The following is a 27,486-nucleotide window of genomic DNA, read 5'->3' as shown; positions in this document are numbered from 1 at the left end:
AGCAAAAAATTCTGTCTCTGGTTCTCTAGGAATGTATTTTGCCTTCATTAAATTTTTAAAAATGTTATTAGACCTGGAAAATATTATGCTAAGTGAAATAAACCAAACCGAGAAAGACAAAGATCACATGATCTCACTTATTTGTGTAATCTAATGAACAAAATGAATTGAACAACAAAATAAGACCTGAAGCAGGGAGGCATGGAACAGACTGACATACCTCGATGTGGGGGTCGGGGACAAAAAGAAATAAACCAAAGAACTCACATACTTATATGCATAGTTGGGGGGCAGGGGGAAGGGTACGAGTTGGGAGAGGGGGGGAAGGGGGGGCTGGGAGATATCTGTAATACTATCAATAATCTCTCTATATAAAACCCTAATATGCAAATAGACCAAACGGCGGTGGAACAACCAAACAAGCAGTCGCTATGATGTGCACTGACCACCAGGGGACGCTTGCAGAGCATGGTGGGTGTCGGCAGCAGATGGCAGAACACAGAACATGGTGGGCATCGGCTGTGACGGGATAGTGGGACAGGTGAGCAGGGGTGCAAGACCAAGCTGGTCACTGTCATTGGGGCGATCCTCTGGTGGTTACTGAAAATTCTATGCTTCTGTGTGCCACGGTCTGCCAGGCATTCGCACCTGCTGCCAGGGCCCAGCACCAGCCCTGATTGCTCAGCACTATTAGCAGTGTTGAGTGGTGGCTGCCAGCCCTGATCACCCCTCAGGGCTTCTCTACCACCCCCTGCTCCTGAGGGGTTATCGGGGCTGGCAGCTGCCTCTCTCACCCACTGCCAGCAATGGCCCCGTCTGCACCTGCTGCCAGTGCTGGAGCCACTGCTTGCACCCACTGCTTGGGTCGGCCCTGCTTGCACCTGCAGCTGGCATCAGAGCCACCACTTGCACCCGCTGCTGGTGCCCAGCACTGGTCCCAATCACTCAGCACCGTCAGGGGGTGCGAGTAGTGACTGCCAGCCCCAAACACCCCTGAGGGCTTCTCCACCTCCCCCTGCTTCTGAGGGATAATCAGGGCAGCAGCCACCACTTGCAACTGCTGACAGCGCCCGCTCTGCTCACACCCACTGCTGGCGCCAGCCCCAATTACTCTGTGCTGTGCGGGAGCAGTGACAGGAGCAGGGATGCCAGAAGACAGGGGATGGGGGCTGTGGTGGAAGGGCGCGGAGGATGGACCGAGATCTGCCCCTGTGTCCACTGCAGCCTCCCAGCTCACAGTTCCTTTCAAAGTGCATGAACTCATGCACTGGGCCCCTAGTAAAAATATATGTAAAAAATAAAAATTTTGAAACAATTGCTTATTCACTAGAATTTTAAAAAATAGCACAGAAGGGTTCAGTATACCATTCACTGAGTTTGCTACAATGGTTAAATCTTATGTTACTTAGTATGATGTCAAAGGAAATTGACATCAGTGCAATGTATGTTGTGGAGAGCGGCCGCAGTGTTTGGACAGATTCAAGCCTTGGACTAAAGAGAGGACACAGTCCTCTCGTGGCCACGTGCAAGTCCCAGCTTGGAGGGCAGAGCCCTCCCAGCACACTGATAGCCAACAGCTGTAGTTGTAAGCTTGAACCTATGGTCTGAACACGTGGCCCCACGTGCCTGAGTGATGTGGGCTTGATAGAGTTCAGGTGCATGTAATTGAGTGGGATCGAAACCCACGAGAATGTTGTAAACATCTTGACCACCCCTTACTTTGCCTCGTGGAATCTGGCTATAAAATAGACACGGCTTGTAGTCCGTGGCGCTGTCGCTAGCTCTCCATCAGAGGGGAGGGTGTCCCACCCAGACCCAGCTTTTATTCTCTTGTCTGTCTTTTCTCAATCCTTCACTGCCCCCTCTCAGGCTCATCGAAACTGGCTGAGCTGGCTTGGCACATAAGGCGCCCAACGTGGGGCTGAGTATGCCATGGCTGTGCTGGCTCACCACAGTATGTATATAGTTCTCTGCTATTTATCACATGTGTAAATTCAAGTATCCTCTACCACAATACAGAAATATTCTTTCACTGTGATTATCTGCTACTCTTTTATAGTCACTGCGGACTCCCCCTCTTCCCACTATCCCTAACATCCTCTTTGTTGGAATGTCTCTTCGTGTCCTTTAGTCGTGTGTGCACAATATTCAAGACCTCTGGTGATAAGTAGGAACTCATCAAAGCCTTTCTTGTCTGTTCCATTCCCTGGGTCTTGTTGAATTTATGACTGACATGTTGGTTTAGCTTGCCCCAATCAGTATTGAGAGATCAGCTAGCTGTGATCTTGGCCTTTCCTGAATGTTAGCCACTCAAATCATTGTATTTGATAATGCCCTTAGTATGGAATTCCTTACTTTGCTCTAAACAAAGTCAGGCGCCTCCTGCAGAAGAGATGCTTGTCCTTTGGGCCTGCTCACTCCAGGTGAAACGTCTGCGTCTCAGAGCTGGGGGAGGGGGAGGGACAGGAAAAGCTCCAGGTGAAAACAAAACAGATTCTCACCATTCTCACTGAGATTCAGTAGACTTTCTTGAATAAGCACTTCTCAATTTGTTGTAACACTTTGGTCCATTTCAAGTCTTTAACTGGTTGTTTGGACATTTTTGTCCGCTTTTGTAATTGCTTTTTGGGGAGAGGATTTGCCAAGCTCCTCATCTAGCCATTCAAGAAGCCTCTTCCTTGCCCACTGGTACCGGCTCAGGCAGCGTACTCAGGGGACTTCCTCGGGGTCTCGATCTCTGCTCCACATGGGTCTCCCTCGCACCAGCCTGGAGCTGCTGCTGGAGAAGTGCATCGGTGAGAGCCTGAGGCAGCTCAAGGGGCTCATCCTGCTGGACAGGGAGAGCTCCAGGTGCTAGAAGCTAGAAGGCGGACATCCTGGAAATGACCGTGCACTTCCTATAGGAGCTACCTGTGTCCTCCTGACTGGTGGCAGCATTTGACCCACATGCTGCCCGCCCACCATGCCCTGGAGCCCACCCTGAGCTCTGGCCAAGTTGGAGCACCTGTGGCGGGTGCACTGCGGCACTCCCCGTAGCCCACCCTTGCCCTCCCCACCATCCCCCTCCCCCTCTGTCCCCGACTCCCCATACCCTCGATGTCAGTGCCTCTGATGGCCCTGGTAGGCCCCTGGCCGGTCCATGGATCCTGTTGACTGCCCCTGAGGACTGAGGAAGCTTTGGTGGCAGCTGCTGTTCCTACCACAGCAAATCCTCATGAAATGGTGAGAACATGACCAACAGTGGGGCTCCCGCCTTGTCTTGGGCATCCAAATCAGCACCCCTAGCCAGGGCACAGCCCGGATGTTTGTGATCTGTGTGGCTGACTGAAGGCCAGGGGAGCTCAACTTGAGGAAATAAGGGACGAAGCCCTGCCTCACCCCCAACTTGAGGGTGTCTGGGCTGGAGGAGAAGGGGTGGGTGGTTGCAGAGGAGAGTGAAGTCCCCCACCCCCACTGGTGGAAGTAGCTCTAGGCCTGGGCCAGCCCCAGATGCCCAGGCAGCCAACACACCTGTCTCAGCATTGAGAGCTCACCTGACATCTGCTCTGACTGGTCACTGCCTTCCCAGCCCCCCTTGGCCTGCCTCCTTGCCAGCTCTGCCTGGGAACCTCGGGGCAGATAGAAGCAATGACCTGAGGGCTCTGCAGACCAGGGAGGGAGCCATCGCCTCCACTCCTGGGCTCTCATCTCCAAAGCCTCCAATTATAGGGACTGGATGCAGCCAGAGCTCTGTGCTGTTAGGGGTGGGAGCTTCACTAGGTGGGCTTGGGGAAGATTTCTTTCCCCAAGTATTAACCTAATCTGGTTTATGTGCCAGGTGTGAGGAAGGGGTGGGGCAAGAATGAGGGTGCCCAGTGGCTTCCAGGAGGCCCAGCGCAGAGACAGTGCCAATGGGAGGTGAGCACAGCGCATGTCTCAGCAGCAGAAAGTCAAGGCATGACAGCATATTAAGGACCAGGAAACCCCTTTCCCTCATTTTCTCTTGCAAACTGCTTCTTGTTGCTCTTCAGGTTTGGTTACTGAAAACAACTTGTTCTTAAGACTTTTTTTCTTCCCCATGAAAGTAGGAAGAGCCTGCAAAGATTCAGGGAGGGGTCTTCAGATCCCAGGAGTGGTTGCCCAAGACAGGGCTGGAGCCCCACATGCAGTCACGTTCCCACCATTTCATGAGGATTTGCTGAGCATCCTCTCCAAGGTGGGAGTCCTCCCCCCAGTGCCTAGTCCAAGAGCCTGTGCGAGGGACTAGGGCACTAGGGACAAGAAGACAGAGCTGATGGAGGGGGAGGGTGTCACTAAACCCATGATGACCTGGGCACTGATTTGGGTGACACCATGTGGGAAGCTGTGGGTGTTATTGAAGAAGACACTGCTAAGACAACAGGGCGACCCCCAGCAAGGTGTCCTGTCCTACCCCCCTCTCTTGGCCCAGCTGGCTGGACTGTAAGCTTCTAGAGGGCAAGGCCAGGGATGAGTACACGTCTGTGTTCCCAAGGTACTGAGCATGCTGGGTGCTCAATAAAAATGGTGGGCTAACAACAACAAAAAAGTATTTTCCTTCCTGCAGGTAGATTTTTGATCGCATCATTTAAAAATGTTAGTATGCTTAATGAAAATTTATGCCAGTATAGCCGAGACCGGTTTGGCTCAGTGGATAGAGCATCGGCCTGCGGACTCAAGGGTCCTAGGTTCAATTCCGGTCAAGGGCATGTACCTTGGTTGCGGGCACATCTCCAGTGGGGGGTGTGCAGGAGGCAGCTGATCGATGTTTCTCTCTCATCGATGTTTCTGACTCTCTATCCCTCTCTCGTCCTCTCTGTAAAAAATCAATAAAATATATTTTTTAAAAAAAGAAAATTTATGCCAGTATAAACAGTTTAAATATGAATGACTTATGTATACTGTTGCTTTGACTCTTGTTTTACTCCAAAAATACAGTCACCATGCAGTGTCTGTATTTTATATGTATTCATATATACTGTGTAGGTGATGATTGTGATGCATAAGAATGAAGTGATATTGTATTATTCCAAACAGTGGAAGATATCAGTTTAAAGCTTTAATAAATGAGTATATTATTACTCTCCCTTATTAATGGTGCCTTTAAGGGACTAGTTTCATTGTTGTTGGTTTTTTTCACATGTTACTTCTGTTTAACATTCTTTTCTCACTTCTAGGAAAAAATCGTTTTTCTCCTTTAATATCCCTCATAACAGATGAAATATTGCCTCCTTTCCATGGGCATCTGTGGTTAATGCATTGACATAATCAGATGTTTGCTCAAATAGTAGATCCCTGTGATGTTTAGTTTCTTTTTAAAAAATATATACTTTTTATTGATTTCAGAGAGGAAGGAAGCGGGAGAGGGAGAAACATCAATGATGAGAGAGAATCATTGATTGGCTGCCTCCTGCCTGTCCCCTATTGGGGATAGAGCTCACAACCTGGGCATGTGCCCTGACTGGGAATCAAACCCTGACTTCCTGGGTCATAGGTCAACGCTCAACCACTGAGCCACACCAGCTGGGCATCAAACAAATTCTTATATAGGGTTAGTGGATGGGAAAAAAAATCTTAAGTTAGTGAGTTCCCAGGGTCTGCCTTCTTCATTGCCCTTGCAAAAATTGGCCCCGGAATGCTGCCAAGATTAGCCCTGAGTACTCTGTCCCTTCAGATAGGTTCTGTCCTTGATGTGGGCTTAAGGCTGCCTTATCTTCAGGGCCTTCTCTTCTTCTAACAAGTCCTTCAGTTTCCCAGGGTCTGTATGAAAATCTCTCTGTGATGTCAAACAGCTTAATGTGTTCCAAACAGTTTAATCTATTCCTGGAAGAGAATCATCAGTATTTACCGAAACAATGTCAAATGAATGGTGGGGTGGGTTATAATTCTCACTGTTACAGTATCTTAGTCAAAATGAAGAAACCAACAGTAATATATTGTTATTAACTAAAATTCCAAACTTTATTTTAATTTCACCAGGTTTTTTCCCATTTATGCTATTTTTCTGGTCTAGAATCCAATCTAGGTATTACATTGCATTTAGTTACATGTTTCATTAATTACCAGTCTCCTATTGTCTGCAACAATTTTCCCCTCCCTCCGTGTTTTTAATGATCTTACAGTCTTAAGTAGTATTAGCCAGGCAACCTGTAGAATGTCACCCAATCTGGTTTTTTTTCTGATGGTTTTTCTGATTAGACTGGAGTACAGGTAGGAGCGGGTGACAGTAGAAAGTATTTTTGGTATGGGGCCTCTTTAGATACTCATTGTCCTCCTCTCTCCATCTTGGGAGGAGACCCACGTCCTGCCCTCTGCAGGTGGAGAGGGCCAAGAACTATATGACTCCAGCACCTCCTGGTTAGGGTAAGTTGAAATAAACCAATATCAGCAATATTTCCTGAGATTTTGCAAAGCCATGATATCCTAATTCTTTTTAATGCTTTGGGGTTTCAATAACACTTTTTTGAGCAAGCAAGGTTTCAATTTATAATGCTCTGTAAAATGGTTATCTTTCTTCTCAGAAAGATAATTATTTATTTCTTCTATCTGACTCAGAATCAGTCCTGCCGCTCAATACAGATACTCTTGGATGTATGCATGTCTTTGTCATTTCATACTTTCTTAGCCTGCTTTGTTTTTCCAATACAACTTAACACCACTTGGTATATAACTTATTATTAGTTTAATTTTGACTTCCACCAGTAGAATGTAAGTTCTCCATATGTGCTATATTGTGACTCTTCACTGATGAATCCTCAGTACCTTTATGTAGCAAGTTCTGTATAGGTAGCTGAATGGATTTAACAAATAGAAGTAATGGCCTGAATACAGCATTTCGGCTAGAAACACGGGTATTTTGCCAGCAGGAGGAGCTCCAGGATATCTGAATGGGCAGGAACAATTCATTTGCTAGGCGGAGTTCCCGCCTAGTGCTTGTGCAAGTTAACCCTGTACCTGAAATTCCTGAGGATCTTGTTTAGGATAATGCTCATTTTTATCCAGGAGGCCTGGGTTATGGCTCAAGATTCTTCATTTTTTTAAAGAAAGGTTTATTAGAAAATTCTCACCTTGAACTCTGTAGCATGTGATGCAATTTCACCACTCATTAAAACCAACTGGAGGAAATCCGCCTGTTTCCAAAGTGGTCCTTCTAAAAAAATGTATAAAAAGCAATTTCTGCTGTGACTTGTGCTCTATACCTCTGCCCCTTGACATTCCAAAGAATCCCACCAATGGCCATGGGTGCCCATTTTACAGATGGGAAACTGAGGCACCAAGAAGCTGTTGTACCAGTGGTTAGTGCAGTGGTTGTTAGGAGTTGCCCTTTTCTGCCCAGGCCAGGTGGAAGGTGATGGAAGAGAGAGACTGAGGGGTCTGTTTGGTGTTTTCCCTAGGCCCTGAAGGAGGGAAGGTTTTCAGAGCAGACTCACCTGGTAAGTGGAAACCTCTTGGGAACTGTTGAAATTCTGGAAGGGAAAATGTCTTTGGGGAAATTAACCCTTTGCACTCGCTTGCTTTTTTCTTGATTCCTTTATTCTACTCGGGATTTAATTTTTTAAATACCCCAGATTTTACAAAGCGCGGCAGTAGAATAAAAAACTAGATTTTCTTTTCATACAAACTTATTTATTTGGATTTTTTTATATTTCAAATTATTGATACATTCAAAGAATATAAAAAGAGCTGCTACCGATGCTAACCGTGTCGAGTCACACTCGACATCCGAGTGCAAAAGATTAAACCTTTATTTTGGCATTTCTTTGTCCACATTACATTTTTAAAAAAATCCTCACGGAGGACATGGCGAGAGAGAGAGAGAGAGAGAGAGAGAGAGAGAGAGAGAGAGAGAGAGAGAAACATCGATGTGAGGAAGAAACATTGATCGGTTTCCAGTACCCTCCCTGACTAGGGATCAAACACAAAATCCAGGTATGTACCCTAACCAGGAATTGGGAATTGAACCAGCAACTTTTTGGTGCATGGGGTGACACTCTACCAACTGAGTCACTCTGGCATTAAAAAAAAAAAAAAAATATATATATATATATATATATATATATATATATATATATATACACACACTCATATATACACACATACATATAAATGTATATATATACATATATATATATAATTGATTTCAGAGAGGAAGGGAGAGGCAGAGAGATAGAAGCATCAATGTTGAGAGAGAATCATTGATCAGCTGTCTCCTGCATGCCCCACACTGGGGTTTGAGCCCAAAACCCAGGCATTTGCCCTGATTGGGAATTGAACCATGACCTCCTGGTTCATAGGTCGATGCTTAACCACTGAGCATGCCAGCCGGGCTCTACATTTTTAATATTTATCACATTTCTCCAGGTGGGGAGTTTATTTAAACACCCATGGTCAACTTCTCAGCAGGACATATTTGGGGAACAACTATGCAGTTATCTGGACATGGTAAAAGTCACAAGGGATGATACTGTGGCCTTAATATTGGAAAGGCCCTGAATTAGAAAAGCTACGTGTGACAGGCTGAGTAGTGGTCCCTAATGATGTCCAGGTTGTGATCTCTGGGGAAAACATCTTTGGGGAAAGCAAAGACTGTGCTGCCAGGTTGGGATGTGGGTAGAAGTTACATTACAGTCTCTGTAATGTTCACTTATATAGCAAAAAGGGATTTTGCAGCTGTGATTAAGTTAAGGATCTTGAGATGGGGAGGTTATGCTGGATTCTGCAGGTGTAATCACCAGTGTCCTTATCAGTGGGGAAGCGATTTTCAACCTTTTTTTTTTATCTCATGGCACACCAAGTAATTACTCAAATTCTGCAGCACACAAAAAAAATATTATATTTTTGCCGATCTAACAAAAAAAATAGGTATAATTTTGATTCATTAACACCAGACGACTATTGTTGTATTGGCTGTTGTGATTTTTTATTTGACAATCTAAGGGAAAAGAGTTCAGTGCCCCTGACTGAATAGTCAGGTATTACATGTTTTAAAAATTCTCATGGCATACCAGTTAAAAATTGCTGCTGTAAATGACCAAAGTCATATACCAGGACTCATTACCAATAGATTCAAGCTGCCTTTCAAAGGAATCATCTTCTGAGCCTCTACATGACTTACAAGCAAGAGACTCCAATGAAAAACCACCCTGGAATCCTACTGGGAGTGTCTCTATCGGGTCTTCCTTTCTTTATCTCCTGATAGAAGTATCACTAATCACATGCATTCTGTCATGTCTAATTAAGACCAGCAGTACTGTCCTATCCAAACAGATGATCTAAGCATGGTTAAGGAACATGTCAAACAACACACTGCCCCTCCAACTTATTATGGGGCCTTCTTAACTTGATTCTTAAAACGTATTCATCCTGTGATTTTGTTTTTTTTTCCCAACAGATTTGGCCAGTGAAGAAAGGATCCCATCTTGGTCAAGAGGAAGGGCTCTAAAAGAATTAAAACAGACTCCAGTTTTTCTTGTTTCAACTTCTGCATCCTTTCCTTTTTTTATCTTCTTCCTCCACAATCTCCTCCTTTCCAAAACGTTGAAAAACCTTAAGGATTACAAAAATGTCTCTCAAAGAACTGTTCTGAAAGCTGTAGACATGAGTTTGCAGTAATGATCATTAGAAAAAGGCATGAAAAACTGAAACAGTCTCTTAACAGTTCCAGCCACAAATTTTTAGCAGTTACAGATAAGGAAAATTGCAACCTGGGACAGACCACAGTTATGCCTTTTCTTGCCCTATAAAAACTAATCCTGCTTCAGTCTAGGGAGTTCATTGTTCTTAAATTTCTAACTGATGCACATAAGTTGAATAAAATCTTTAAACACTATTTGAGTCACATTTTTTCTTTTGACGAGTCATTCTTTAATAATAGAGGTTTATTCTTCAGAAGGATATACCAACCCTGAATGTTTAGCGACCTAATAGCAGAGCTTCAAAATATGTCAAGAAAAACCTGGTAGAACTGCATTAATTCTACTGTAATCTTATCTAATAAAAGAGTGATATGCAAATTGACCATCACTCCAACACAAGATGGCTGCCCCCATGTGGTCAAAGATGGCTGCCCCCATGTGGACACAAGATGGCCACCCCAAGATGGCCAGCAGGGGAGGGCAGTTGAGAGGGATCAGGCCATAAGGGGAGGACAGTTGTGGGCAATCAGGCCAGCAGGGGAGGGCAGTTGGGAGGGACCAGGCCTGCGAGGGAGGGTTTGGGGGCGATTAAGCCTGCAGGGGAGGGCAGTTAGGGGTGACCAGGCCGGCAGAGGAGGGCAGTTGGGGGTGACCGGGCCTGCAGGGAAGGGCAGTTGGGGGGACCCAGGCCTTCAGAGAAGGGCAGTTAGGTGTGACCAGGCCTGAAGGGGAGGGCAGTTAGGGGTGACCAGGCCTTCAGGAGAGGGCAGTTAGGGGCAATCAGGCTGGCAGGAGAGCAGTTAGGCATCAATCAGGCTGGCAGGGGAGTGGTTAGGGGGTGATCAGGCTGGCAGGCAGAAGCGGTTAGGGGCAATCAGGAAGGCAGGCAGGCAGGCGAGCAGTTGGGAGCCAGCAGTCCTGGATTGTGAGAGGGATGTCCCAGATTGGAGAGGGTGCAGGCTGGGCTGAGGGACACCTCCTCCCCCCCCCCCCTGTGCATGAATTTCATGCACCAGGCCTCTAGTTAATCTATAATCACAATGGAATATTTTAATACCACTCTCTCAATAAGCACTAGAATAAGAAGGCAGAAGATAAGAATATGGAAGACTTATGTAACACAATAAACCAACTTGCCCTCATTGACATTTCAAGAACACTCAACCATCAGCAGAGCATACTTCCTTTACAAGAAAGAGCACATGTAACCCATTAACTCAGGTAAAACATATTCAGGGCCATGAAACCAATCAAATAAATTTCAAAGTACTCAAAAAGTATGTTTTGTGACCAAAATTGAATTAAATTAGACAGCAATAACATGAAGATCTGTGGAAAATGCCCAAATGTTTTAAAACCAAATTACATACTTGTGCTGTGCCAGCACAGCCAAGGGTTTGGCGAGCCTGAGGGAGGGCCGGCAAAGGATGAAGAAAAGACAGACAGAGAAAAAGCTGGGTCTAGGCGGACCTCCTGTGCCTGGCTGAGACCACAGAACAGATCCAGACTGCTAGCTGAGCCTTTACTTTAAAGCCAGAGGTAAACAAGGTTAGTGGTCACTATTCTTATAAGTTTCACTTGTTTTGGCAGCACTTGCTGCATCTCCCACAGCCCATTAGCTTCCCAGGAAAGATCTAGGGAGCATCATAAGGTCAAGCTTAATTATGCTAAGAGGGCTGTGCCCTCTAAGCGGGGACTTGTTTGCGGCATTGCAAGCAGGTCAGTCCGAGGCTTAACCCTATAACCGCTCCCTACACATATTTCTAAATAATCTCTCGAATAAGGAAGAAATAACAATTGGAATTAGAAGGTATTTTGACCTAAATGAAAATGAGAGCACAATATATAAAAAATTTGGGGTGCAATTAAAGAAGTACTTAGAGCCCTAGCCAGTATCTCAGTGGTTAGAGCGTTGGCGTATTGACTGAAGATTCTTGGGATCAAGGGCTTATTAGCCATTTGTATATCTTCTCCAGAAAAAAATGTCTATTCAAGTTTGTGCCCAGTTTTGAATCCGGTTGGTTTTTTTTGTTTGTTTTGTTTTTTAGTTTTAGGAGTCCTCTATAAATTCAGGATATTAATCCCTTATCAGATGTATGATTTGCTAATATTTTCTCCCATTCTGTGAGTTGCCTTTTTTTTTTTTTACTCTGTTGATAGTGTCCTTTGATGCAAAACATTTCATTTTCATAAAGTTCAATTTGTTAATTTTTTGATGCCTGTGTTTTTGGTGTCATATACAAGCAATCATTGCTAATTCAATATTGTAAAGCCTTTGCCCTATATTTCCTTCTTACAGTTTTAGATCTTACATTTAGGTCATGGATCCATTCTGAATTAATTTTTGTATATGGTGTTAGGTAAAGATCCAATTTCATTTTTTTTAAATGGCTTTAATTTTTAAATTACAGTTGACATACAATATTATATATTAGTTTCAGGTGTACACCCCCATGATTAGACATTCATATAACTTATGAAGTCATCACCGTGATAAATCTAGTATCCATCTGGTATAATATATAGTTATTACAATATCATGGATTATATTCCCAATGCTGAACTTTATATCCCCATGACTATTCTACAACTACTAATTTATACTTCTAAATCCCTTCATCTTTTTTCACCCATCCCCCCAACCCCTCTCCCGTCTGGCAACTGTTAAAATGTTCTCTGTATCTACAAGTTTGTTTCTGTTCAGTTTGTTGGTTTATTTTGTTTTTTAGATTTCACGCATAAATGAAATCATCTGGCATTTGTCTTTATCTGACTTATTTCACTTTGCCTAATACCCTCTAGGATGGTCCATCCATGTTGTTGCAAATGGCAAGATTTCACTATTTTTAATGGCTGAATCTTATTTCATTGTATTTATGCACCACTTCTTTATCCATTCATCTATTGATGGACACTTAGGTTACTTCCATATCTTGGTTATTTTAAATAATACTGCAATCAACATGGATATATATGCTTTTTTGATTTAGTGTTTTGTGGTTTTTGGATAAAATACCCAGAAGTGGAGTTGCTGGGTCCTTATTTATATCTTGTTATAACCTTTGTTTTAAAGTCTATTTAGTCTGGTATAAGTATTGCTACCCCAGCTTGGTTCCATGTATAAATGAAATCATCTGGCATTTATCTTTGTCTGACTTATCTTTTCCATCCCTTTCCTTCCACCTGTGTGTGTCTTCCTATTTGAACTGAGTCTCTTGTAGACAGTATATATAAGGGTCTTGTTTTGTTATCTATTGAGCTGCCCTATGTCTTTTGATTGAAGCATTTAATCCATTTGCTTTTAAAGTAATTCTTGATAGATATGCATTTCTTGCCATTTAATTGTTCATTGTTAATCTTTTTTCCTTCTTATTCTTAAAGAAGACCCTTTAACATTTTATGTAATACTGATTTGGTGGTGATGAGTTCCTTTAGCTTTTTATTTTCTGGGAAGCTGTTTAAATGTCCTTCAATTCTAAATGATCCCTTTCATGGCTAGAGTAATCTTGATTGTAGGTTCTTGCTTTTCATCACTGAATATTTCATGCCAATCCCTTCTGGCCAGCAGAGTTTCCATTGAGAAATCAGCTGACAGTCTTATGGGAGCGCCCTTATAGGCAACTGCTTTTCTCTTTGTGCCTTTAAGATTCTCTCTTAAAGGCACAAAGGTCTTCAATATCTGGCATTTTAATGATGATGTGTCTTGGTGTGGGCCTCATTGGATTCATTTGCTTGGGACTCTCTGTGCTTCCTGAACTTGTGTGTCTATTTCCTTTACTAGGTTAGGGACCAATTTCATTCTTTTGCATGTGGGTATTTAGTTTTCTAGCACAATTTGTTGAAAAGACTGTTTTTGTCCCATTGAATGGGCTTGACAGCCTTCTCAAAAATCATATGACAATATATACAAACATTTATTTCTTGATTCTCTATTCTATTCTGCGGTAATGTCCTCACTTTCATTCGTTATTTTAATAAATTTTCTTTCATTTTTCCTTAGTCCACCTAGCTAATAGTTTGTCAAATTTGTTAAAAGATTAGCTTGAACACCACAAATAGTACTTATAAACTTTCATGGCTATGCTTTCTTTAGAGCTCACAGACTGCTTCTGAGTTGAGCTTGGACTTCTCACCTACTGCCTCAATCCCAAAACGTAGTTTGATATAAGCTGTGAAGATTTATCTGGGAACACTGCCATTAGATGCCAGGTTTGTATCAGGGAAAATAGCCTCCTAATAGAAAGTTGTTAGCAGTTTTTGAACTTTGCTTTTCTTGTCAATGATTAGTTAAATGTAATTCTAGTATAAATTACAGTATATATTTGTCTTTATCTTCAAGGAATAATATGGAGCCAGATAGATTACTGTAAAATTTATCATTTTGCAACAACACCATAAAGGGAGGGTCCCTGATGTATTCCTTTGATCACCAGAGGCTACTGGACACCGCTGTGGGTTGGGAGGTTAACTGAGCACTGGAAACCAGCAGTCACCAACACCAACGTTGTCATTGTCCCTGCCCTTATTTCTAGTAAGACAGACACAAAACAAGTGTGATTGATTCAGGCAATGTCCACATTTCCTCCCTAATTTCAAGTTTAAAATAAAAGCAACATCCTTGCTGTTATAATTATGTCATTCAGAAGAGAGGCTAACCATCCAGATAGAAAGGAAGCAGAGGGTTTTCCAGATGATTACAAAGCTGAGTCTTGAAGGGTGAATGGGAATCAAGAGCAGTGTGATTGTAATCTATAAAGAGAATATATTTTTCTATTTTAGCTTTTGTTGTAATATATTTTTCTTTATATTTATTTTATACAATTTAACTGTATGTAAGATTAAAATTTTTACATATTCATGGTGAATCAAATTAACTATGGAATGGCCCTTTCAGTCTCAATTAATATTTTTTGTCATAGTGTTTTTAGTTTGATATTAATGTAACTGATCTTGCTTATTTTGATTAGCATGTGCCTAGAAAATTTTCTTCCATTCCTTTATTTTAAATATTTCTGTAGTTTTATGATTTTCTAGGTTTACATAAAGAGCATATGGGTAGATTTGTTCATTTGCACCTAAAATGACCATATTTGACTTTAATGGCAGAGTTTATTCCATTAATAAACTTCAATATGAGCTTATTCCTATCTTCTTACATTTTGCTTTCTATTTCTGCTCTATAATTTTTCTACTTTCTTGACTTTTATTTATTTATTTATTTATTTTTAAATGTTTTATTGATTTTTTTACAGAGAGGAAGGGAGAGGGATAGAGAGTTAGAAACATCGATCAGCTGCCTCCTGCACCCCGCCCCTCGACTGGGGATGTGCCCGCAACCAAGGCACATGCCCTTGACCGGAATCGAACCCGGGACCATTCAGTCCGCAGGCCGACGCTCTATCCACTGAGCCAAACCGGTCAGGGCTACTTTCTTGACTTTTAAAAATGGATTTATGTGGGGCTTTTTGCTTGTTTATCTCATTGTCTACTTCATCGTTAAAATAATAGCAGATAATAAAATAGTGATAATATAAAATTATTCGAAATAATTGGAAATGATAAGGGGATTAATATTCCTGCCATATAAAATAACGCAAGGATTGGTCACTCCAACTGTAAAACAATGAGGTATTGGCATCAAAATAGACAATATATCTATGTAGGCCTGTGGCGCGGTGTTCTGCAGTCTGGTGCACTTTTGACCTCTCCGGTTTCTATGCTATTAGAACTTCGGACCACGTCTCAGCGCTGCAGAGGGTCTCGAGCATGCGCACACCCAACACACTTAAGAAAGGGCGGGGCAAAGGTCAATTTCGAAGCGCGGGAAGTAGCCTGCCTCGAAGCTCTCCACAGTTTAGCGCTGGCTGAGGTACTTTTTAAGTGCTTTGACCGGGGACTTGGGGTTTTGTGATTGGAAGGGTGAGTGAGGGGATTTTGGGGTTGATAACGGGGGTCTTTGGAGTTAAGATGGGGGCTTGTTTTAATTTGAGTTGAATGCGCAGATCAGTAATTTACGTCGTTCTTTTTTCCTCAGGTTCTCATCTTAAAGTTCCATCTAAGACCGCAGTTAGGTATGCATTATTCTCCTTCTTGTTATATTCTAAGTGTTTTTTAATTTGTTACTTTTTTGTTTATCAAAAGTTACTTAGAAGAGCTGTTTTAATTTTCAAAAGTTAAGCCTTTTATTAATTTCTAATGTAACTTATCTGTGCCCCTTATTCCCTGGAATATATTTAGACGTCCTTCACGGCCACCGGAGTCAGTTTTTATGAATATCGTGTCTCTAGCTTGAAAATAGTATGAATTCGCCAATTGATAATCGTCTTATTGAAAATGTGTATATGCGTTCAGTGTGTGCGCTTGCTCTATTAATCACTGGGAGTACGGATTCATTTGCCTGTGTGCATATATACACACAAACATTTTTTTATATATTTTACTTGGTGTTACTGGGTACAGGTAGGAGTACATTTCAGAATAAAGACTGTCGAATTATTCTAGGTAGGTCAGTCATGGCCGACACAGCACAGCCTGGCACATACAGGTGGGGCGGGGGGACAAGGCTTGGCACGGCTCAATACGCGGACGTAAGGCAGAACCCGGTATGTGCAGGAATGGGGAAAGGACATATGGGGCTGAGATCATCTGGGAAGGGGCGGGGCTGGGTATGCCTTGTTGCCATGTACGGGTCCCATAGGGCTGGTAGCATAAGGCAAGACAGAGTGTGTCAGGGAGGGCCTGTAGAGACTAGGTGGACTAAGTGAAATGCGAGTGAGCGGAGCATTCTGAGGGGGCGGGGCCATGTGTGTTCGGGCAGGCGGGGCAGAGGTGGCTTGTCTGGGACTAGGGTGCTCATCAAACAGGATAGCAGGTGTGTTCTGGAGGGTGGGGGAGGGCAGGCTGAGCTGAGACAGTGTAAGGCAGTGGAGTCTAGCTTTTCTGAGCAGGTAAGCAGGTCCTTATGCTTTCAGGTGGGCAAGTTGGGGCCAGGTATACTGGCCAAGTGTGTCTGGATAAGGTGGGCCACCCAGGCCAGGTAGTGCCAGTCATTCCCAGGCAGGCAAGACCAGTGCAATGTATCCAATCAGAACCAGTGGTCCCCTCCCTAGAAGGTGAGGTCAGGAGTGTTAGGGCAGGATGACCCTGTTCCCCTCCACTTAATGCTGATCCAGAGCCTTTGTCCCACAAATACAGAAACCCTGCTTGTAATCCTTGGTCTCTGATGAGTCCAGGACACATGTGGATGGGGGAGTAGAGCTAGTGTGAGGGTCTTCCCCTCAGATCTTGCCTATAATACCCCCAGAGACCATGCCATGGTCCCACTGGCAACTGCCCACTCAGCCACAGCTGCCTCAACTGTAGAAGTCCAGGCTATCCCAGAAGTACCAGGCAGTGGCATTGGCAGTAAAGGAGGCACCTCAGATAACAGCCACACTCCAGCTGTTAACTGAAAAGGATATGTTTCAGGACTGAAAACTATACCTGGACTTTTTCATAAGGAACTTTTAAAAAAATTTTATTTTATTATTTAAGGTATTACAAATAGTAGTACATATGTCTCCTTTTTTTCCCCACTGACCTTCCTCCAGCCTCCCATAATGGACTAATCTGGAAGAGGGGGTGTCCATTAAAGCAGAAAGTTTATTATATAATCAAGTAGGTTTTCCAAATGCATGTGTTAAGAAATGGACAAATTAGTTTACCTGTTTTTACTTATGTAAACACATTTGTATGTTGAACATCAACCTCTGAACCAAGAGGTCAGTTGGATTCCCAGTCGGGGCACAAAGGGTGTTCAGGAGGTAGCTGATCAATGATTCTCTCTCATCATTGATGTTTCTATCTCTCTCCCTCTCCCTCTCCTTTCCTCTCTAAAATCAATAAAGACATATTTTTAAAAAATAACTGAATTGCCCTAGCTGATTTTTCTCAGTGTTTAGAACATTGCCCGTGGACTGAAGGGTCACAGGTTCAATTCCAGTCAAAGGCACATACCTCGGTTGCAGGCTCCATCCCAGACCCTGGTTGGGGTGCATGTGGGAGGCAACCAATAGATGTGTTCCTCTCACATTGATACTTCTCTCTCTGTCTCTCCCCCTCTCTTCCACTGTCTCTAAAAATCAATGGAAAAAATTTTCTCAGGTGAGGATTAACAAAAGAAAAAAAAATCCAGTGAATTAATAACAAAAAAATCTGTTAATTTAATTATAAGAAAATCTTGGTTAAAAATATTTTAAAATTAACAAAGTGTTAATTTTCACATATGACATACAGACCAGAAATCTTGTCCTTTAAATCAGAAGTCGGTTAAATGGAAGTCTACAAAATCCAGGGTTTACTGTACATTTAAACATCGGGCTTCTTTGGTGCTATTGCTGTACATTTACTGTACATTTAAACATCTGCTTTTTTGGTGCTATTGGAATCCAGTCACCATGTGAAAAAACACAGGCTAGCCTGCCAGTTGATAGAAACTCATGGCTCTTACAACCAAGATTACTCTACCAAGCAAAGCTATCATTCAGAATTGAAGGGCAGATAAAGAGCTTCACATACAAGAAAAAGCTAAAGGAGTTCATCACTGCCAAACCAGTATTATATGAAATGCTGAAGGGTATTCTTTAAGAAGGGGAGGAAGAAGAAAAAGGTAAAGATAAAAATTATGAACAACAAAGTGACAATAAATACATATCTATCAACAAGTGAATTTAAAAATCAAGTGAATAAAAAAATCTGAGAGACAGAATAAACTGGTGAATATAATAAATCAGGGACATAGAAAGGGAGTGGAGTGACAATTCTTGGGGGGAAGGGGGTGTGGGGGTGCGGGAAGAGACTGGACAAAAATTGTACACCTATGGACGAGGACAGTGGGGGGGATAAGAGCAGGGGGGTGGGAACCGGGTGGAGGGGAGCTATGGGGGAAAAAAAGAGGAACAACTGTAATAATCTGAAAAATAAAGATTTATTTTTTAAAAAAGGAACTCATGGCTCCATTACTTCCATTGACCCGTCAACCTCCAAACATATTAATGAGACTACCTAGGACCAACAGCCACTAGCTGACTACAACCATATGGAGTAACCCAGGCAAAACCAGCAAAACTGTCCAGTTGAGCCTATCCCAATTGTCAACCTATGGAATCTTGAATTAATAAATGATCATTGTTTTATCTATTGGTTTGAAGGGTGGCTTGTTACACAGCAAAGCAGTTTTTTTTTTTGTTTTTTTTTTTTAGGAGTTCCCTCTCCTGGACCCTGCACTGCAAAAGCAGGCAGTGAAGGTGAAGAAAATGGAGAAACCGAAAAAAACGGTGGATTGGAAGGTGACCGAAATGGTGGAGGGGGGCATGGAGGCAGAGGCTGGAAGCAGAATGGAGGGCAGGGGTAAAGGATTAGGGAACCCTCCTCCCCCTGCCCTGATCATGGTTGTCCCACAGAAGAAGGAGAAGCAGAAGCTCATGAAAAAGCGGAATCATCTAGAGCCGATGGACGTCAAGGACCCAGCCCTGCTGCTGCAGTGCCTGGGACATGGCTGTGTGAATCCCAGCCGGCCAGGCTCCAAGTACTGCTCAGATGACTGTGGCATGAATCTGGCAGCTGAGTGAGTGCCCCTGGAGGTTAAGCAACCTGGGGTAGGGCATGATCTATGCCATCTGTAAGTCCATCCACTCTCTACCCATGTATCCACCATTCATCCACCCACTTGTGGCTTGGAGGTGCCCAGGAGAGGCCAAGCTATGAACTAGGGCAGGCTGTGAACCAAGGCAGGCTGCTGCTAGTGCAGGGCCTGGAGCCACTTATTGAGCAGTATGGGGCACACTGAGTCTAGCCACTACTTATTTGAGAGATTTTAGGCAAGTCTGAAGCCTGAGCCAGGACAGGCCATTCATATGGAAAAGCTGCTGCAAACAGTTTGGATGGGGCTGCAAACTGGGTGGGATTGGGTCTCAGGGAATCACCAGGGTGGGTCAAACAGTATGAGCCATGTTGATGGAGACTCAGATATGGCACCTGCCAGTCAGCTCCGTGGCAGTGGAGGTTTCAGCATAGGAACAATGACTTCTGAGAGCACTTTTGTCTGGGAGAAAGCTGCCCCCATGTTCTTGCCCTGATGCCAGACAATTTAGTTCCTCCCCCAATGTCCCTGGATCCTTTCGAGCTGCTGCCCCAGTGCTGGAGCTCAGAGGGAGGGAGTCCAAGTAAGCCCGTGCACCGGCCCTTTAAGAGGGACTGTCTGAATCTCCAGCAGCCTGTGACACTCAGCCACAATCCCTGCTGGGTTTTACAGCCTGAAGTTACAGGGACTTTTTTCCCCAGCAGGGGTCTGTTGTGGGGCTGGGACCCCTTGCTCCTCATCAGTGTGGCCTCTGAAGCCAAGATACCCTCCTGATTTAAAAAACACCACACGTGGGTGTCGGACCGGCCCATTCCACGCCTCTGCCCCTCCTACACGTCTCAATGTGCTTTCTTCTTTAATTCTCCAGTTATAGGACTTCCATTCAACCATATTTAAGGCGGTTCTGAATGATGGTTGTTCTGTAATTTAGTTGTAATTTTGAGGTGGTTGTGGGAGGATGAGAGTACTGTGTTTACCTATGTAGCCATTTCTTCCCATTTCTTCTTCCTTTATTGCCCCTATCTACTCATTCCATTTCTTGCTGTTACCCCTTCCAGACGCATCTATGATATCCTGCCCCAGCGCCTCCAGCAGTGGAATAACAGCCCCTCCATTGCTGAGGAGCATGGCAAGAAAATGCTCGAGGACATCATCCATGCGCAGCAGGATGTCCACACCCACCTGAAATACCTGGAACATCAGTACCATGAACTTGAGGCCATCATTCTACGTGGCAAGCAGCAGGCTATATGCAAGGATGAGGAGGTGAGTGGAAATAGGTAGGATGCGGTGGAAAGGTACCTGATATCTTTCCCTGCCCATCCCCACTCGGCACTGCTTCACTGGCTCCTCCACTCTCCTGTGCAGAGCACAAAAGTTATGACAAACAACGTCCAACGGATCTTCTGTGTCTCCTGTGGGAAATCCATCAGTATGCGTGCCGCTCTCCGCCACATGGAGCACTGCTTTGCCAAGGTTGGGGTATTGGCGGGGGGCTGAGGGGGCAAGGGTGTTTTTGGCTTGGTGGTGTTCCTGGGGAGGGGGGCAGGTTGGGTGCCTGGGTGTTTGTTGTAGAAGGGACTATAACATACATCCATGGTTCTACTCATTTGTGCTTTTCTTCCATCCCCAGTATGAGGATGAAGATTGAATATCAGCCAGTGAAGAGGGGGGCCATTGGCTGGGCAGACAGTAGCACAGGGTCCACAGGGGACAAATGTATTGTTTGGGGCTTTGTTATGGGAGGGCATGCAATGTACATCACATTTGTAATCTTTCTTCTCAGTATGAATGCAAATCGTCTTTCGGGTCCTTGTACCCCGCTTGCATTGAGGGGTGAGTGTGGGTGCTGGTCAGGGTCAAAGACATGATGTGGATGGGGTCAGGAACAGGGTGGGCAAGATCATGAGCAGGATGTGGGTGGGCTCAGAGGCAGAGGTGGGTGAGTTCGGAGCAGGGTATGGGCGAAGTTGGGGATAAAGTGTGGACAGGGTTCAGGATAGGACCTCCTTCCTCCTGATCTTTAACACCTCACTTTTAACCCCCCGCCCCCTTAGGGCCACAAGGCTCTTCTGTGATTATTATGACCCAACGAATAAATTTTACTGTAAACGGCTCCAGGTGCTATGCCCTGAGCACTCAAAGGACCCCAAGGTGAGGCTCATTCTTCCTCACCCTCCATTCCTTCCCTCCTCCCTGCCTGACCACCCTATTCCTTTCTGCCTCCCTGCTTGATTGCCTCCTATTTCCTTCTTCATTCTGCTTTACTGATTTCAAACCTCCTGACCAACCATTATGTACCCTCTTCCCTTCCAGACTATCCCACTTTCCCCCCTCCTCACAGCCCGAACACCTCCTGTTCTTACTTTTCTCTCTGCCTGACTGCTGTTTATTCATACCTTCATTTCCTGACCCCACCAACTCTCTCTGTCTCTCTCTCTCTCTCTCTCTCTCTCTCTCTCTCTCTCTCTCTCTCTCTCTGCCTTACCATCCTCTATTCCTCTGCTCCCCACTGCATAGCCATTCCCATTCTCTTTTCTTTGCTTGACCATCCTCCATTCCTTTCCCATCCCCTGCCCAACCACCCTCATTCCTCCTTTCCTCTTTGCATCGCTGCCCTCAATTCCCCTCTCCCTCAGTTTCTGACTTCCCTGAATTCTTTATTTTCCATGCCTAACTGCCCCCAATCATCTTTTCCCGGCCCGTCATCTCCTAGAGCCTTTCTTCCCTGTATAACCATCCTCCATTCTTCCATTTGTCCCACCTTCCTTGCCTCATTACTCACCTCCTCCATGCCTTGTCAACACTCATTCATCTACTTTTCCTTGTCAGATCTTCCCTCCACCCTCCTCTCCTTCCTGTTTGATCTCTTTGTTCTGCTATTCTTCCTGTCTGATCACCTCCATTCCTCCATCCCTGCTTATTAACTTCTTCCATCCTCCATGCTTGATCATCCCCTTTTGCTTCCTTTTTTCTACCTAATCACTGAATTCCTCTCTTCCCCCCTTCTGGCTCACTCCTCATTTCTCTCCTTCCTGCCCAACTGCCCTCCATTCTCCTATTCCTCTCATCACACCTGCCTGATCATCCTCCATTGCTATCCTCCTTCATAATTCTTCATTCTTCCCCACAGGTACCCATTGATGAGGTGTGTGGCTGCCCTCTAGTGCACAATATCTTTGAACCCACTGGTAATTTCTGCCGCCTCCCCAAACGCCTGTGCATCCACCACTATTGCTGGGAAAAGCTGAGGCGTGCCGAAGTGGACCTAGAGCGTGTGCGAGCGGTAGGCTACAATACTGAGTGGGGCTGAGGGATAGGATAGAATCCTGGAATGCCCTTCTCACACTGATCTCCCACAGTTGTACAAGCTGGAGGAGCTGAGTGAGCAGGAGTACAAGGTGCGCACAGCTATAAGGAACCGATCAGGTCTGCTGGGCCTGATGCTTCACCAGACAATCCAGCATGACCCGCTCACCACTGACCTGCGCTCCAGAGTAGACGAATGAGCCCTGTTCAACTGAGGTCCTGTACCCAGCATCCTGTGCAAGGGAGATTCATGAATTCCTCACACACCTGTTTCTTTAATCACTTCTTTCTCAGGGCATCTCAGAGTGTCTGTGTTTCTCTGTTCATTATTTGGTCTACTGTTTCTGCCTATCCCCTTTTGGGAGGAAGTCATCAAAATTCTCTCCTAGTTCTGTTCATTCTTCTATCCCTGAACCTGGGATGGGTCAGGGTAATCTCATTTCCCACTGCCCAGAGTTTTGTTAATAAACTTTGGAGAACAAGGGCTTTTAATATCCCTTGATGGCCCATCTGTCTGGCCACAAACCCAATTCTGAAACTCCAAAGGTAGTGTGTAATAGTGCATCTGTACTAGTATTTAGGAGCAGACTTCACTGTCCATCCAGGGGTAGCTATGAAGTGATGCCCCCTCAGTGCTCAGTGGGTCCTCTTCTGTCAGGGGGCTGGGGCTTTATGAAGGGGATCTGGCAGTCTTGACCCTTATTCCCTGCAGTTCCCATCCCAGGCCATCACATATATAGTTGGTGCCTGATTAGTGCCCAGCCAGTTCACAAATTTCTGTGTAACTTAATATTCCTTAGGCTAGAGGTGTTGGGAAAATGTTGAGATGTGGGATAAATGAATGTGGGATGGTACCCCCTGATACTTCCACTTTATAACACTGAGGAGAATTCAAGGTGTCATGGAAATCATGCCCTGTCCCCACTGACGTGTTCTATCCCTGACCATCCCACGAGGTCCTAGCCCTTTTTGTCAGCTTTGGCACCTGCCAATCCAGTTCTGGTCTGTCTGTCTCCCTCCAGCCCTGCTAATCACATCCTGTTCTTTTTTTCCAACACCCTGCTCTGACTCTATCCTTTCCAGTTTGCCCTGTCCACTGAGTCCCCACCCAGTCATGCCTGTTTCAAGCCTATAGGGTTGTCAGAAAGGTACTGAGACCTCTGCCACATCTGCCTTTGCCAGCCCCAGCCAGTCCTCCTATGCCAATGGAGGAGTGTCTGGTAACACAGCCTGTGAGTGCTAGTTCCTTATTAATTTTTTCATTAAGTTTTAAAGTTACATTTTCCCCAGGAACTCACATATTCCATATAAACATTTAAGTATGCTGCTTTAGACTTATACCTCACATTCTACTATAACTAGTTTGTATTTATTACTATTTGGTGCAATAAATAATTTATTTTTTATTATAAATATTATCTTTTTCTTTCTTTTCAATTTGAGCAGGTTTGTTAGGAGCTGATCCATATAATTAATTATTTGAAAGGACCAGATTTTGTTTTATTTATTTAAGCTTAAATTTTTATGAATTGCCACTTCTTGAGTTTTTGTTTTGTGTTTCATTTTCATATGTTTGATTAAGTTTGTTGTTTTTTTTCTAATTTCTTTTTTATTTTTATATTTACTGTAGAGCATGATATATGCCTTCAATTGTTTGTATCTTCTTCAGTTTCTTTCTTCAGTGTCTTATAATTTCCCAAGTACAAGTCTTTTACCTCCTTTGTTAAATTTATTCCTAGGTATTTTATTTTATATTTTGATGCAATTGTAAATTAGATTGTTTTCTTAAAAAATAAAATAAATCTTTATTGTTCAGATTATTACAGTTGTTCTTCTTTTTTCCCCCCATAGCTCCCCTCCACCCGGTTCCCACCCCACCCTATGCCCTTACCCACCCCCCACTGTTCTTATCCATAGGTGAACGATTTTTTTCCAGTCTCTTCCCACACCCCCCACATCCCCTTCCCCCCGAGTATTGTCAGTCCACTCCCTTTCTATGCCCCTGATTCTATTATATTCACCAGTTTATTCTGTTCATCAGATTTTTTCTTCACTTGATTTTTAGATTCACTTGTTGATAGATATGTATTTGTTGTTCATAATTTTTATCTTTACCGTTTTCTTCTTCCTCCTCTTCTTAAAGAATACCTTTCAGCATTTCATTGTGGCATTGTTTGAAACAGAAAAGTATAGGGAAAAAATTGGTGTTCATCAGTTGGGCTCAAAGAAATCAATTAAATCAAGTAATCAACATGACGCCAGCCAGTAGACTCAAGCATCAAGATGTAACATTAGAAGAAAAATAACATGGCTTCAAAGCCAAGACAAAGATCTGGAAATCAGTATGTCTGACAAATTGCAATTGGGGAAAAAACTGGAATCAATGAGTCCAGATTGTATCCAGGTGTTCTAGAAGAATGTTACATTAGTACTTACTATTCCTTAATTGCGCTCCTATTTCTTAAAAACTAATTGTGTATTACATAATGTATCTGCAATCAGAAAAGCAATAAATCTGACTGTAGATGCATTAATATAAATCCTAAATAAAACATCAGTAAACAGAACCCAACAGTACATTGAAAAACTAACACATCAGAAATCTAATGAACAAAATAAACTGAGGAGCAAAATAGGTCCAGAGGCATGGATACATGGAACAGAATAACAAATCTAGGGGCAGGGGGAAGAGTGCAGGAAGAGATTAACGAAGGAACTGGCACATTAATATAATCATCCTTAAACAAACATGCAAGGGGAAAGAAAACTCTTTATAGAAGAAATTCAGCTAACAAATATAGAAAGATGATAGAATTAGAAAATCACCATTTTGCAACCCCCAAGTTAATCATTGTTTTAGGTGAAGATCATCAAGGGATGCTAAAACCATCTTGTGAAAGCATACTTGAGTGTTATGGGCTGAAATGTGTTCCCCAAAAAAACATTCATATGTTGAAGCCCTAATCCCCAGTATCAGAATTCGAATGTGACATTTGGAGATAGGGCTCTTAAAGAGAGGATTAAGTTAAAATGAGGCCTTTAGGATGATTCCTGATCCAATCTGACTAGTGTCCCTATAAGAAGAGGAGATCAGGACATATAAAGAGACACCAGGTGTGTACAGGACAACATTCTGTCCTTAGCTGCAGATATTGAAATATTCTGACCTTGCATTCTTCCTCGTTTTTAACTAAATACACACATAAATGTGAAGATTTGCAACTGGCCTGCTCCAGGATGCAGAAAATCAGCGGCAGAGTTTAAAAGGAGACTCTGATCCTCCTATTTAAAGTGGCAGTCCCCCAAAACTTCCAACTCATATCACTCTGCCCTATCTACCCTTTTTTAGCAATTATCACCTCTTAATAATTTATTATTAGCTCTCTTCCCCTCTAGGATGCTAGGTCTATGAAGCTAGGGATTTAGGGGCTCTTCTGCTTTACCAAACATCAAATACTAAGGGCAGTGATTGGTGATCAATAAATATTTGATGAATGAACAAATAGACTCATATACTTGTAAGTTCTCCCTCTCTTTAGTATTTCCTGCATTACTCATATCAAATCAATTTTATAATTAGTCGTATCATCCAGATATGCCTGCAGAGTTTTTTGGAGGGAATAATTAATCTTTTAAGAAAATGAGTCCAGTGTGTGGGTTTTGCTGCTCTCTACATGTGTGGTAAAGATACCAAAAAAAAGCAGTTGATTATTCCACGTATGTGAGAAGCAGAAGTCATTGCAGTATCATCATGAATAAGTCAATGAGCAAACAGTAAATCAATAAGATAATTTCTGATAAAAATGAAGGCTATGAAGAAAACTAAAGCATGGCAAGGAGCTTGAGTAATGGGGTAGGTCAGGGAAGAAAGATGCCCGAAGAAGACATTTGAGCATACATGCGTGGCATGATGGGGTAAGCCATGGAGCCAGGGCTTGCAATATATATATACACACACACACACACACACACACACACACACACACACACACACTGAGTGGCCAGATTATTATAATCTCTGAATGCATAATAATCTGACCACTCAGTGTATATCCTATATAATAAAAGGCTAATATGCAAATTGTCCCCTCGACCAGGAGTTCGACCAGCAGGCAGGCTGGCCAACCACCTATGTCCCCTCCCCCTGGCCAGGCTGGCCGGACCCCACCCATGCACGAATTCATGCACCGGGCCTCTAATACACACACACACACACACACACACACACACACACACACACTGAGTGGCCAGATTATCATGCGTTCAGAGATCATAATAATCTGGCCACTCAGTGTGTATATAGCAGGAGCCTCAGTAAGTGTCAAAGCTGTGGAGATCCTGCCTCCTTATCCTATCATCTCTGGTCTTGCCCCATTCAAGGAAGGGGCAGCACTTTTTTCCATGCAAACTTTCTCTTTTTACATATAAATATTGATCTAACAATTAAAATTTCCCAATTAATTGAAATATTTAGTTAGTTTTAATAATACAACTAATATTTATGCATCTACCATCTACTAGTAAAAGGTAGGGCCTTGACAATAACCTCCATGTATTTATGTGTTACCCCAATTCATTGCCTTGCCTCTCCTCAACTTAGGTAAACATCATCCTGAATCCCAAGTTCATCAATTTTTTATTTACTTTTTATATTATTTTATTACAACTACACAAAATCCTAAATAGTTCATGTTCTTTATATTAGTAGCTTTTAGTTTTATAAAAGTATATTTTACACAATTTTTTGGGAATTATAAGATTTTTTCCCCCTTAATATTCATCCACTAGAAGCCCGGTGAATGAAAATTCATGCACTGGAAGGGGGGGGGGGCAGGCCCTCAGCCCAGCCTGCCCCCTCTTACAGTCTGGAAGCCCTCAGGGGCAGGAGGCGACTTGGTGATCAGGGGAAGGCAACGCCCCATCACA

The 27,486-nt window shown here is 43.5% G+C and overlaps 1 protein-coding gene across 1 annotated transcript; it reads left to right on the top strand.

Annotated features, from left to right (window-relative positions):
- The first annotated feature begins 505 nt into the window (after positions 1 to 505).
- LOC103296447 (CXXC-type zinc finger protein 1-like) lies at positions 506 to 22,760 on the top strand. The gene is made up of 9 exons (XM_054720047.1): positions 506 to 541; positions 18,872 to 18,958; positions 19,073 to 19,236; positions 20,310 to 20,517; positions 20,620 to 20,727; positions 21,038 to 21,087; positions 21,309 to 21,405; positions 22,385 to 22,537; positions 22,614 to 22,760. The coding sequence occupies exons 1-9, from the start codon at positions 506 to 508 to the stop codon at positions 22,758 to 22,760; spliced, it is 1,050 nt and encodes a 349-aa protein (XP_054576022.1).
- Positions 22,761 to 27,486: the final 4,726 nt, after the last annotated feature.

This window comes from Eptesicus fuscus, chromosome 1, assembly GCF_027574615.1.
Source record: "Eptesicus fuscus isolate TK198812 chromosome 1, DD_ASM_mEF_20220401, whole genome shotgun sequence".
Classification (NCBI taxonomy): domain Eukaryota; kingdom Metazoa; phylum Chordata; class Mammalia; order Chiroptera; family Vespertilionidae; genus Eptesicus; species Eptesicus fuscus.
This window is presented reverse-complemented; position numbering and strand designations above follow the sequence as displayed.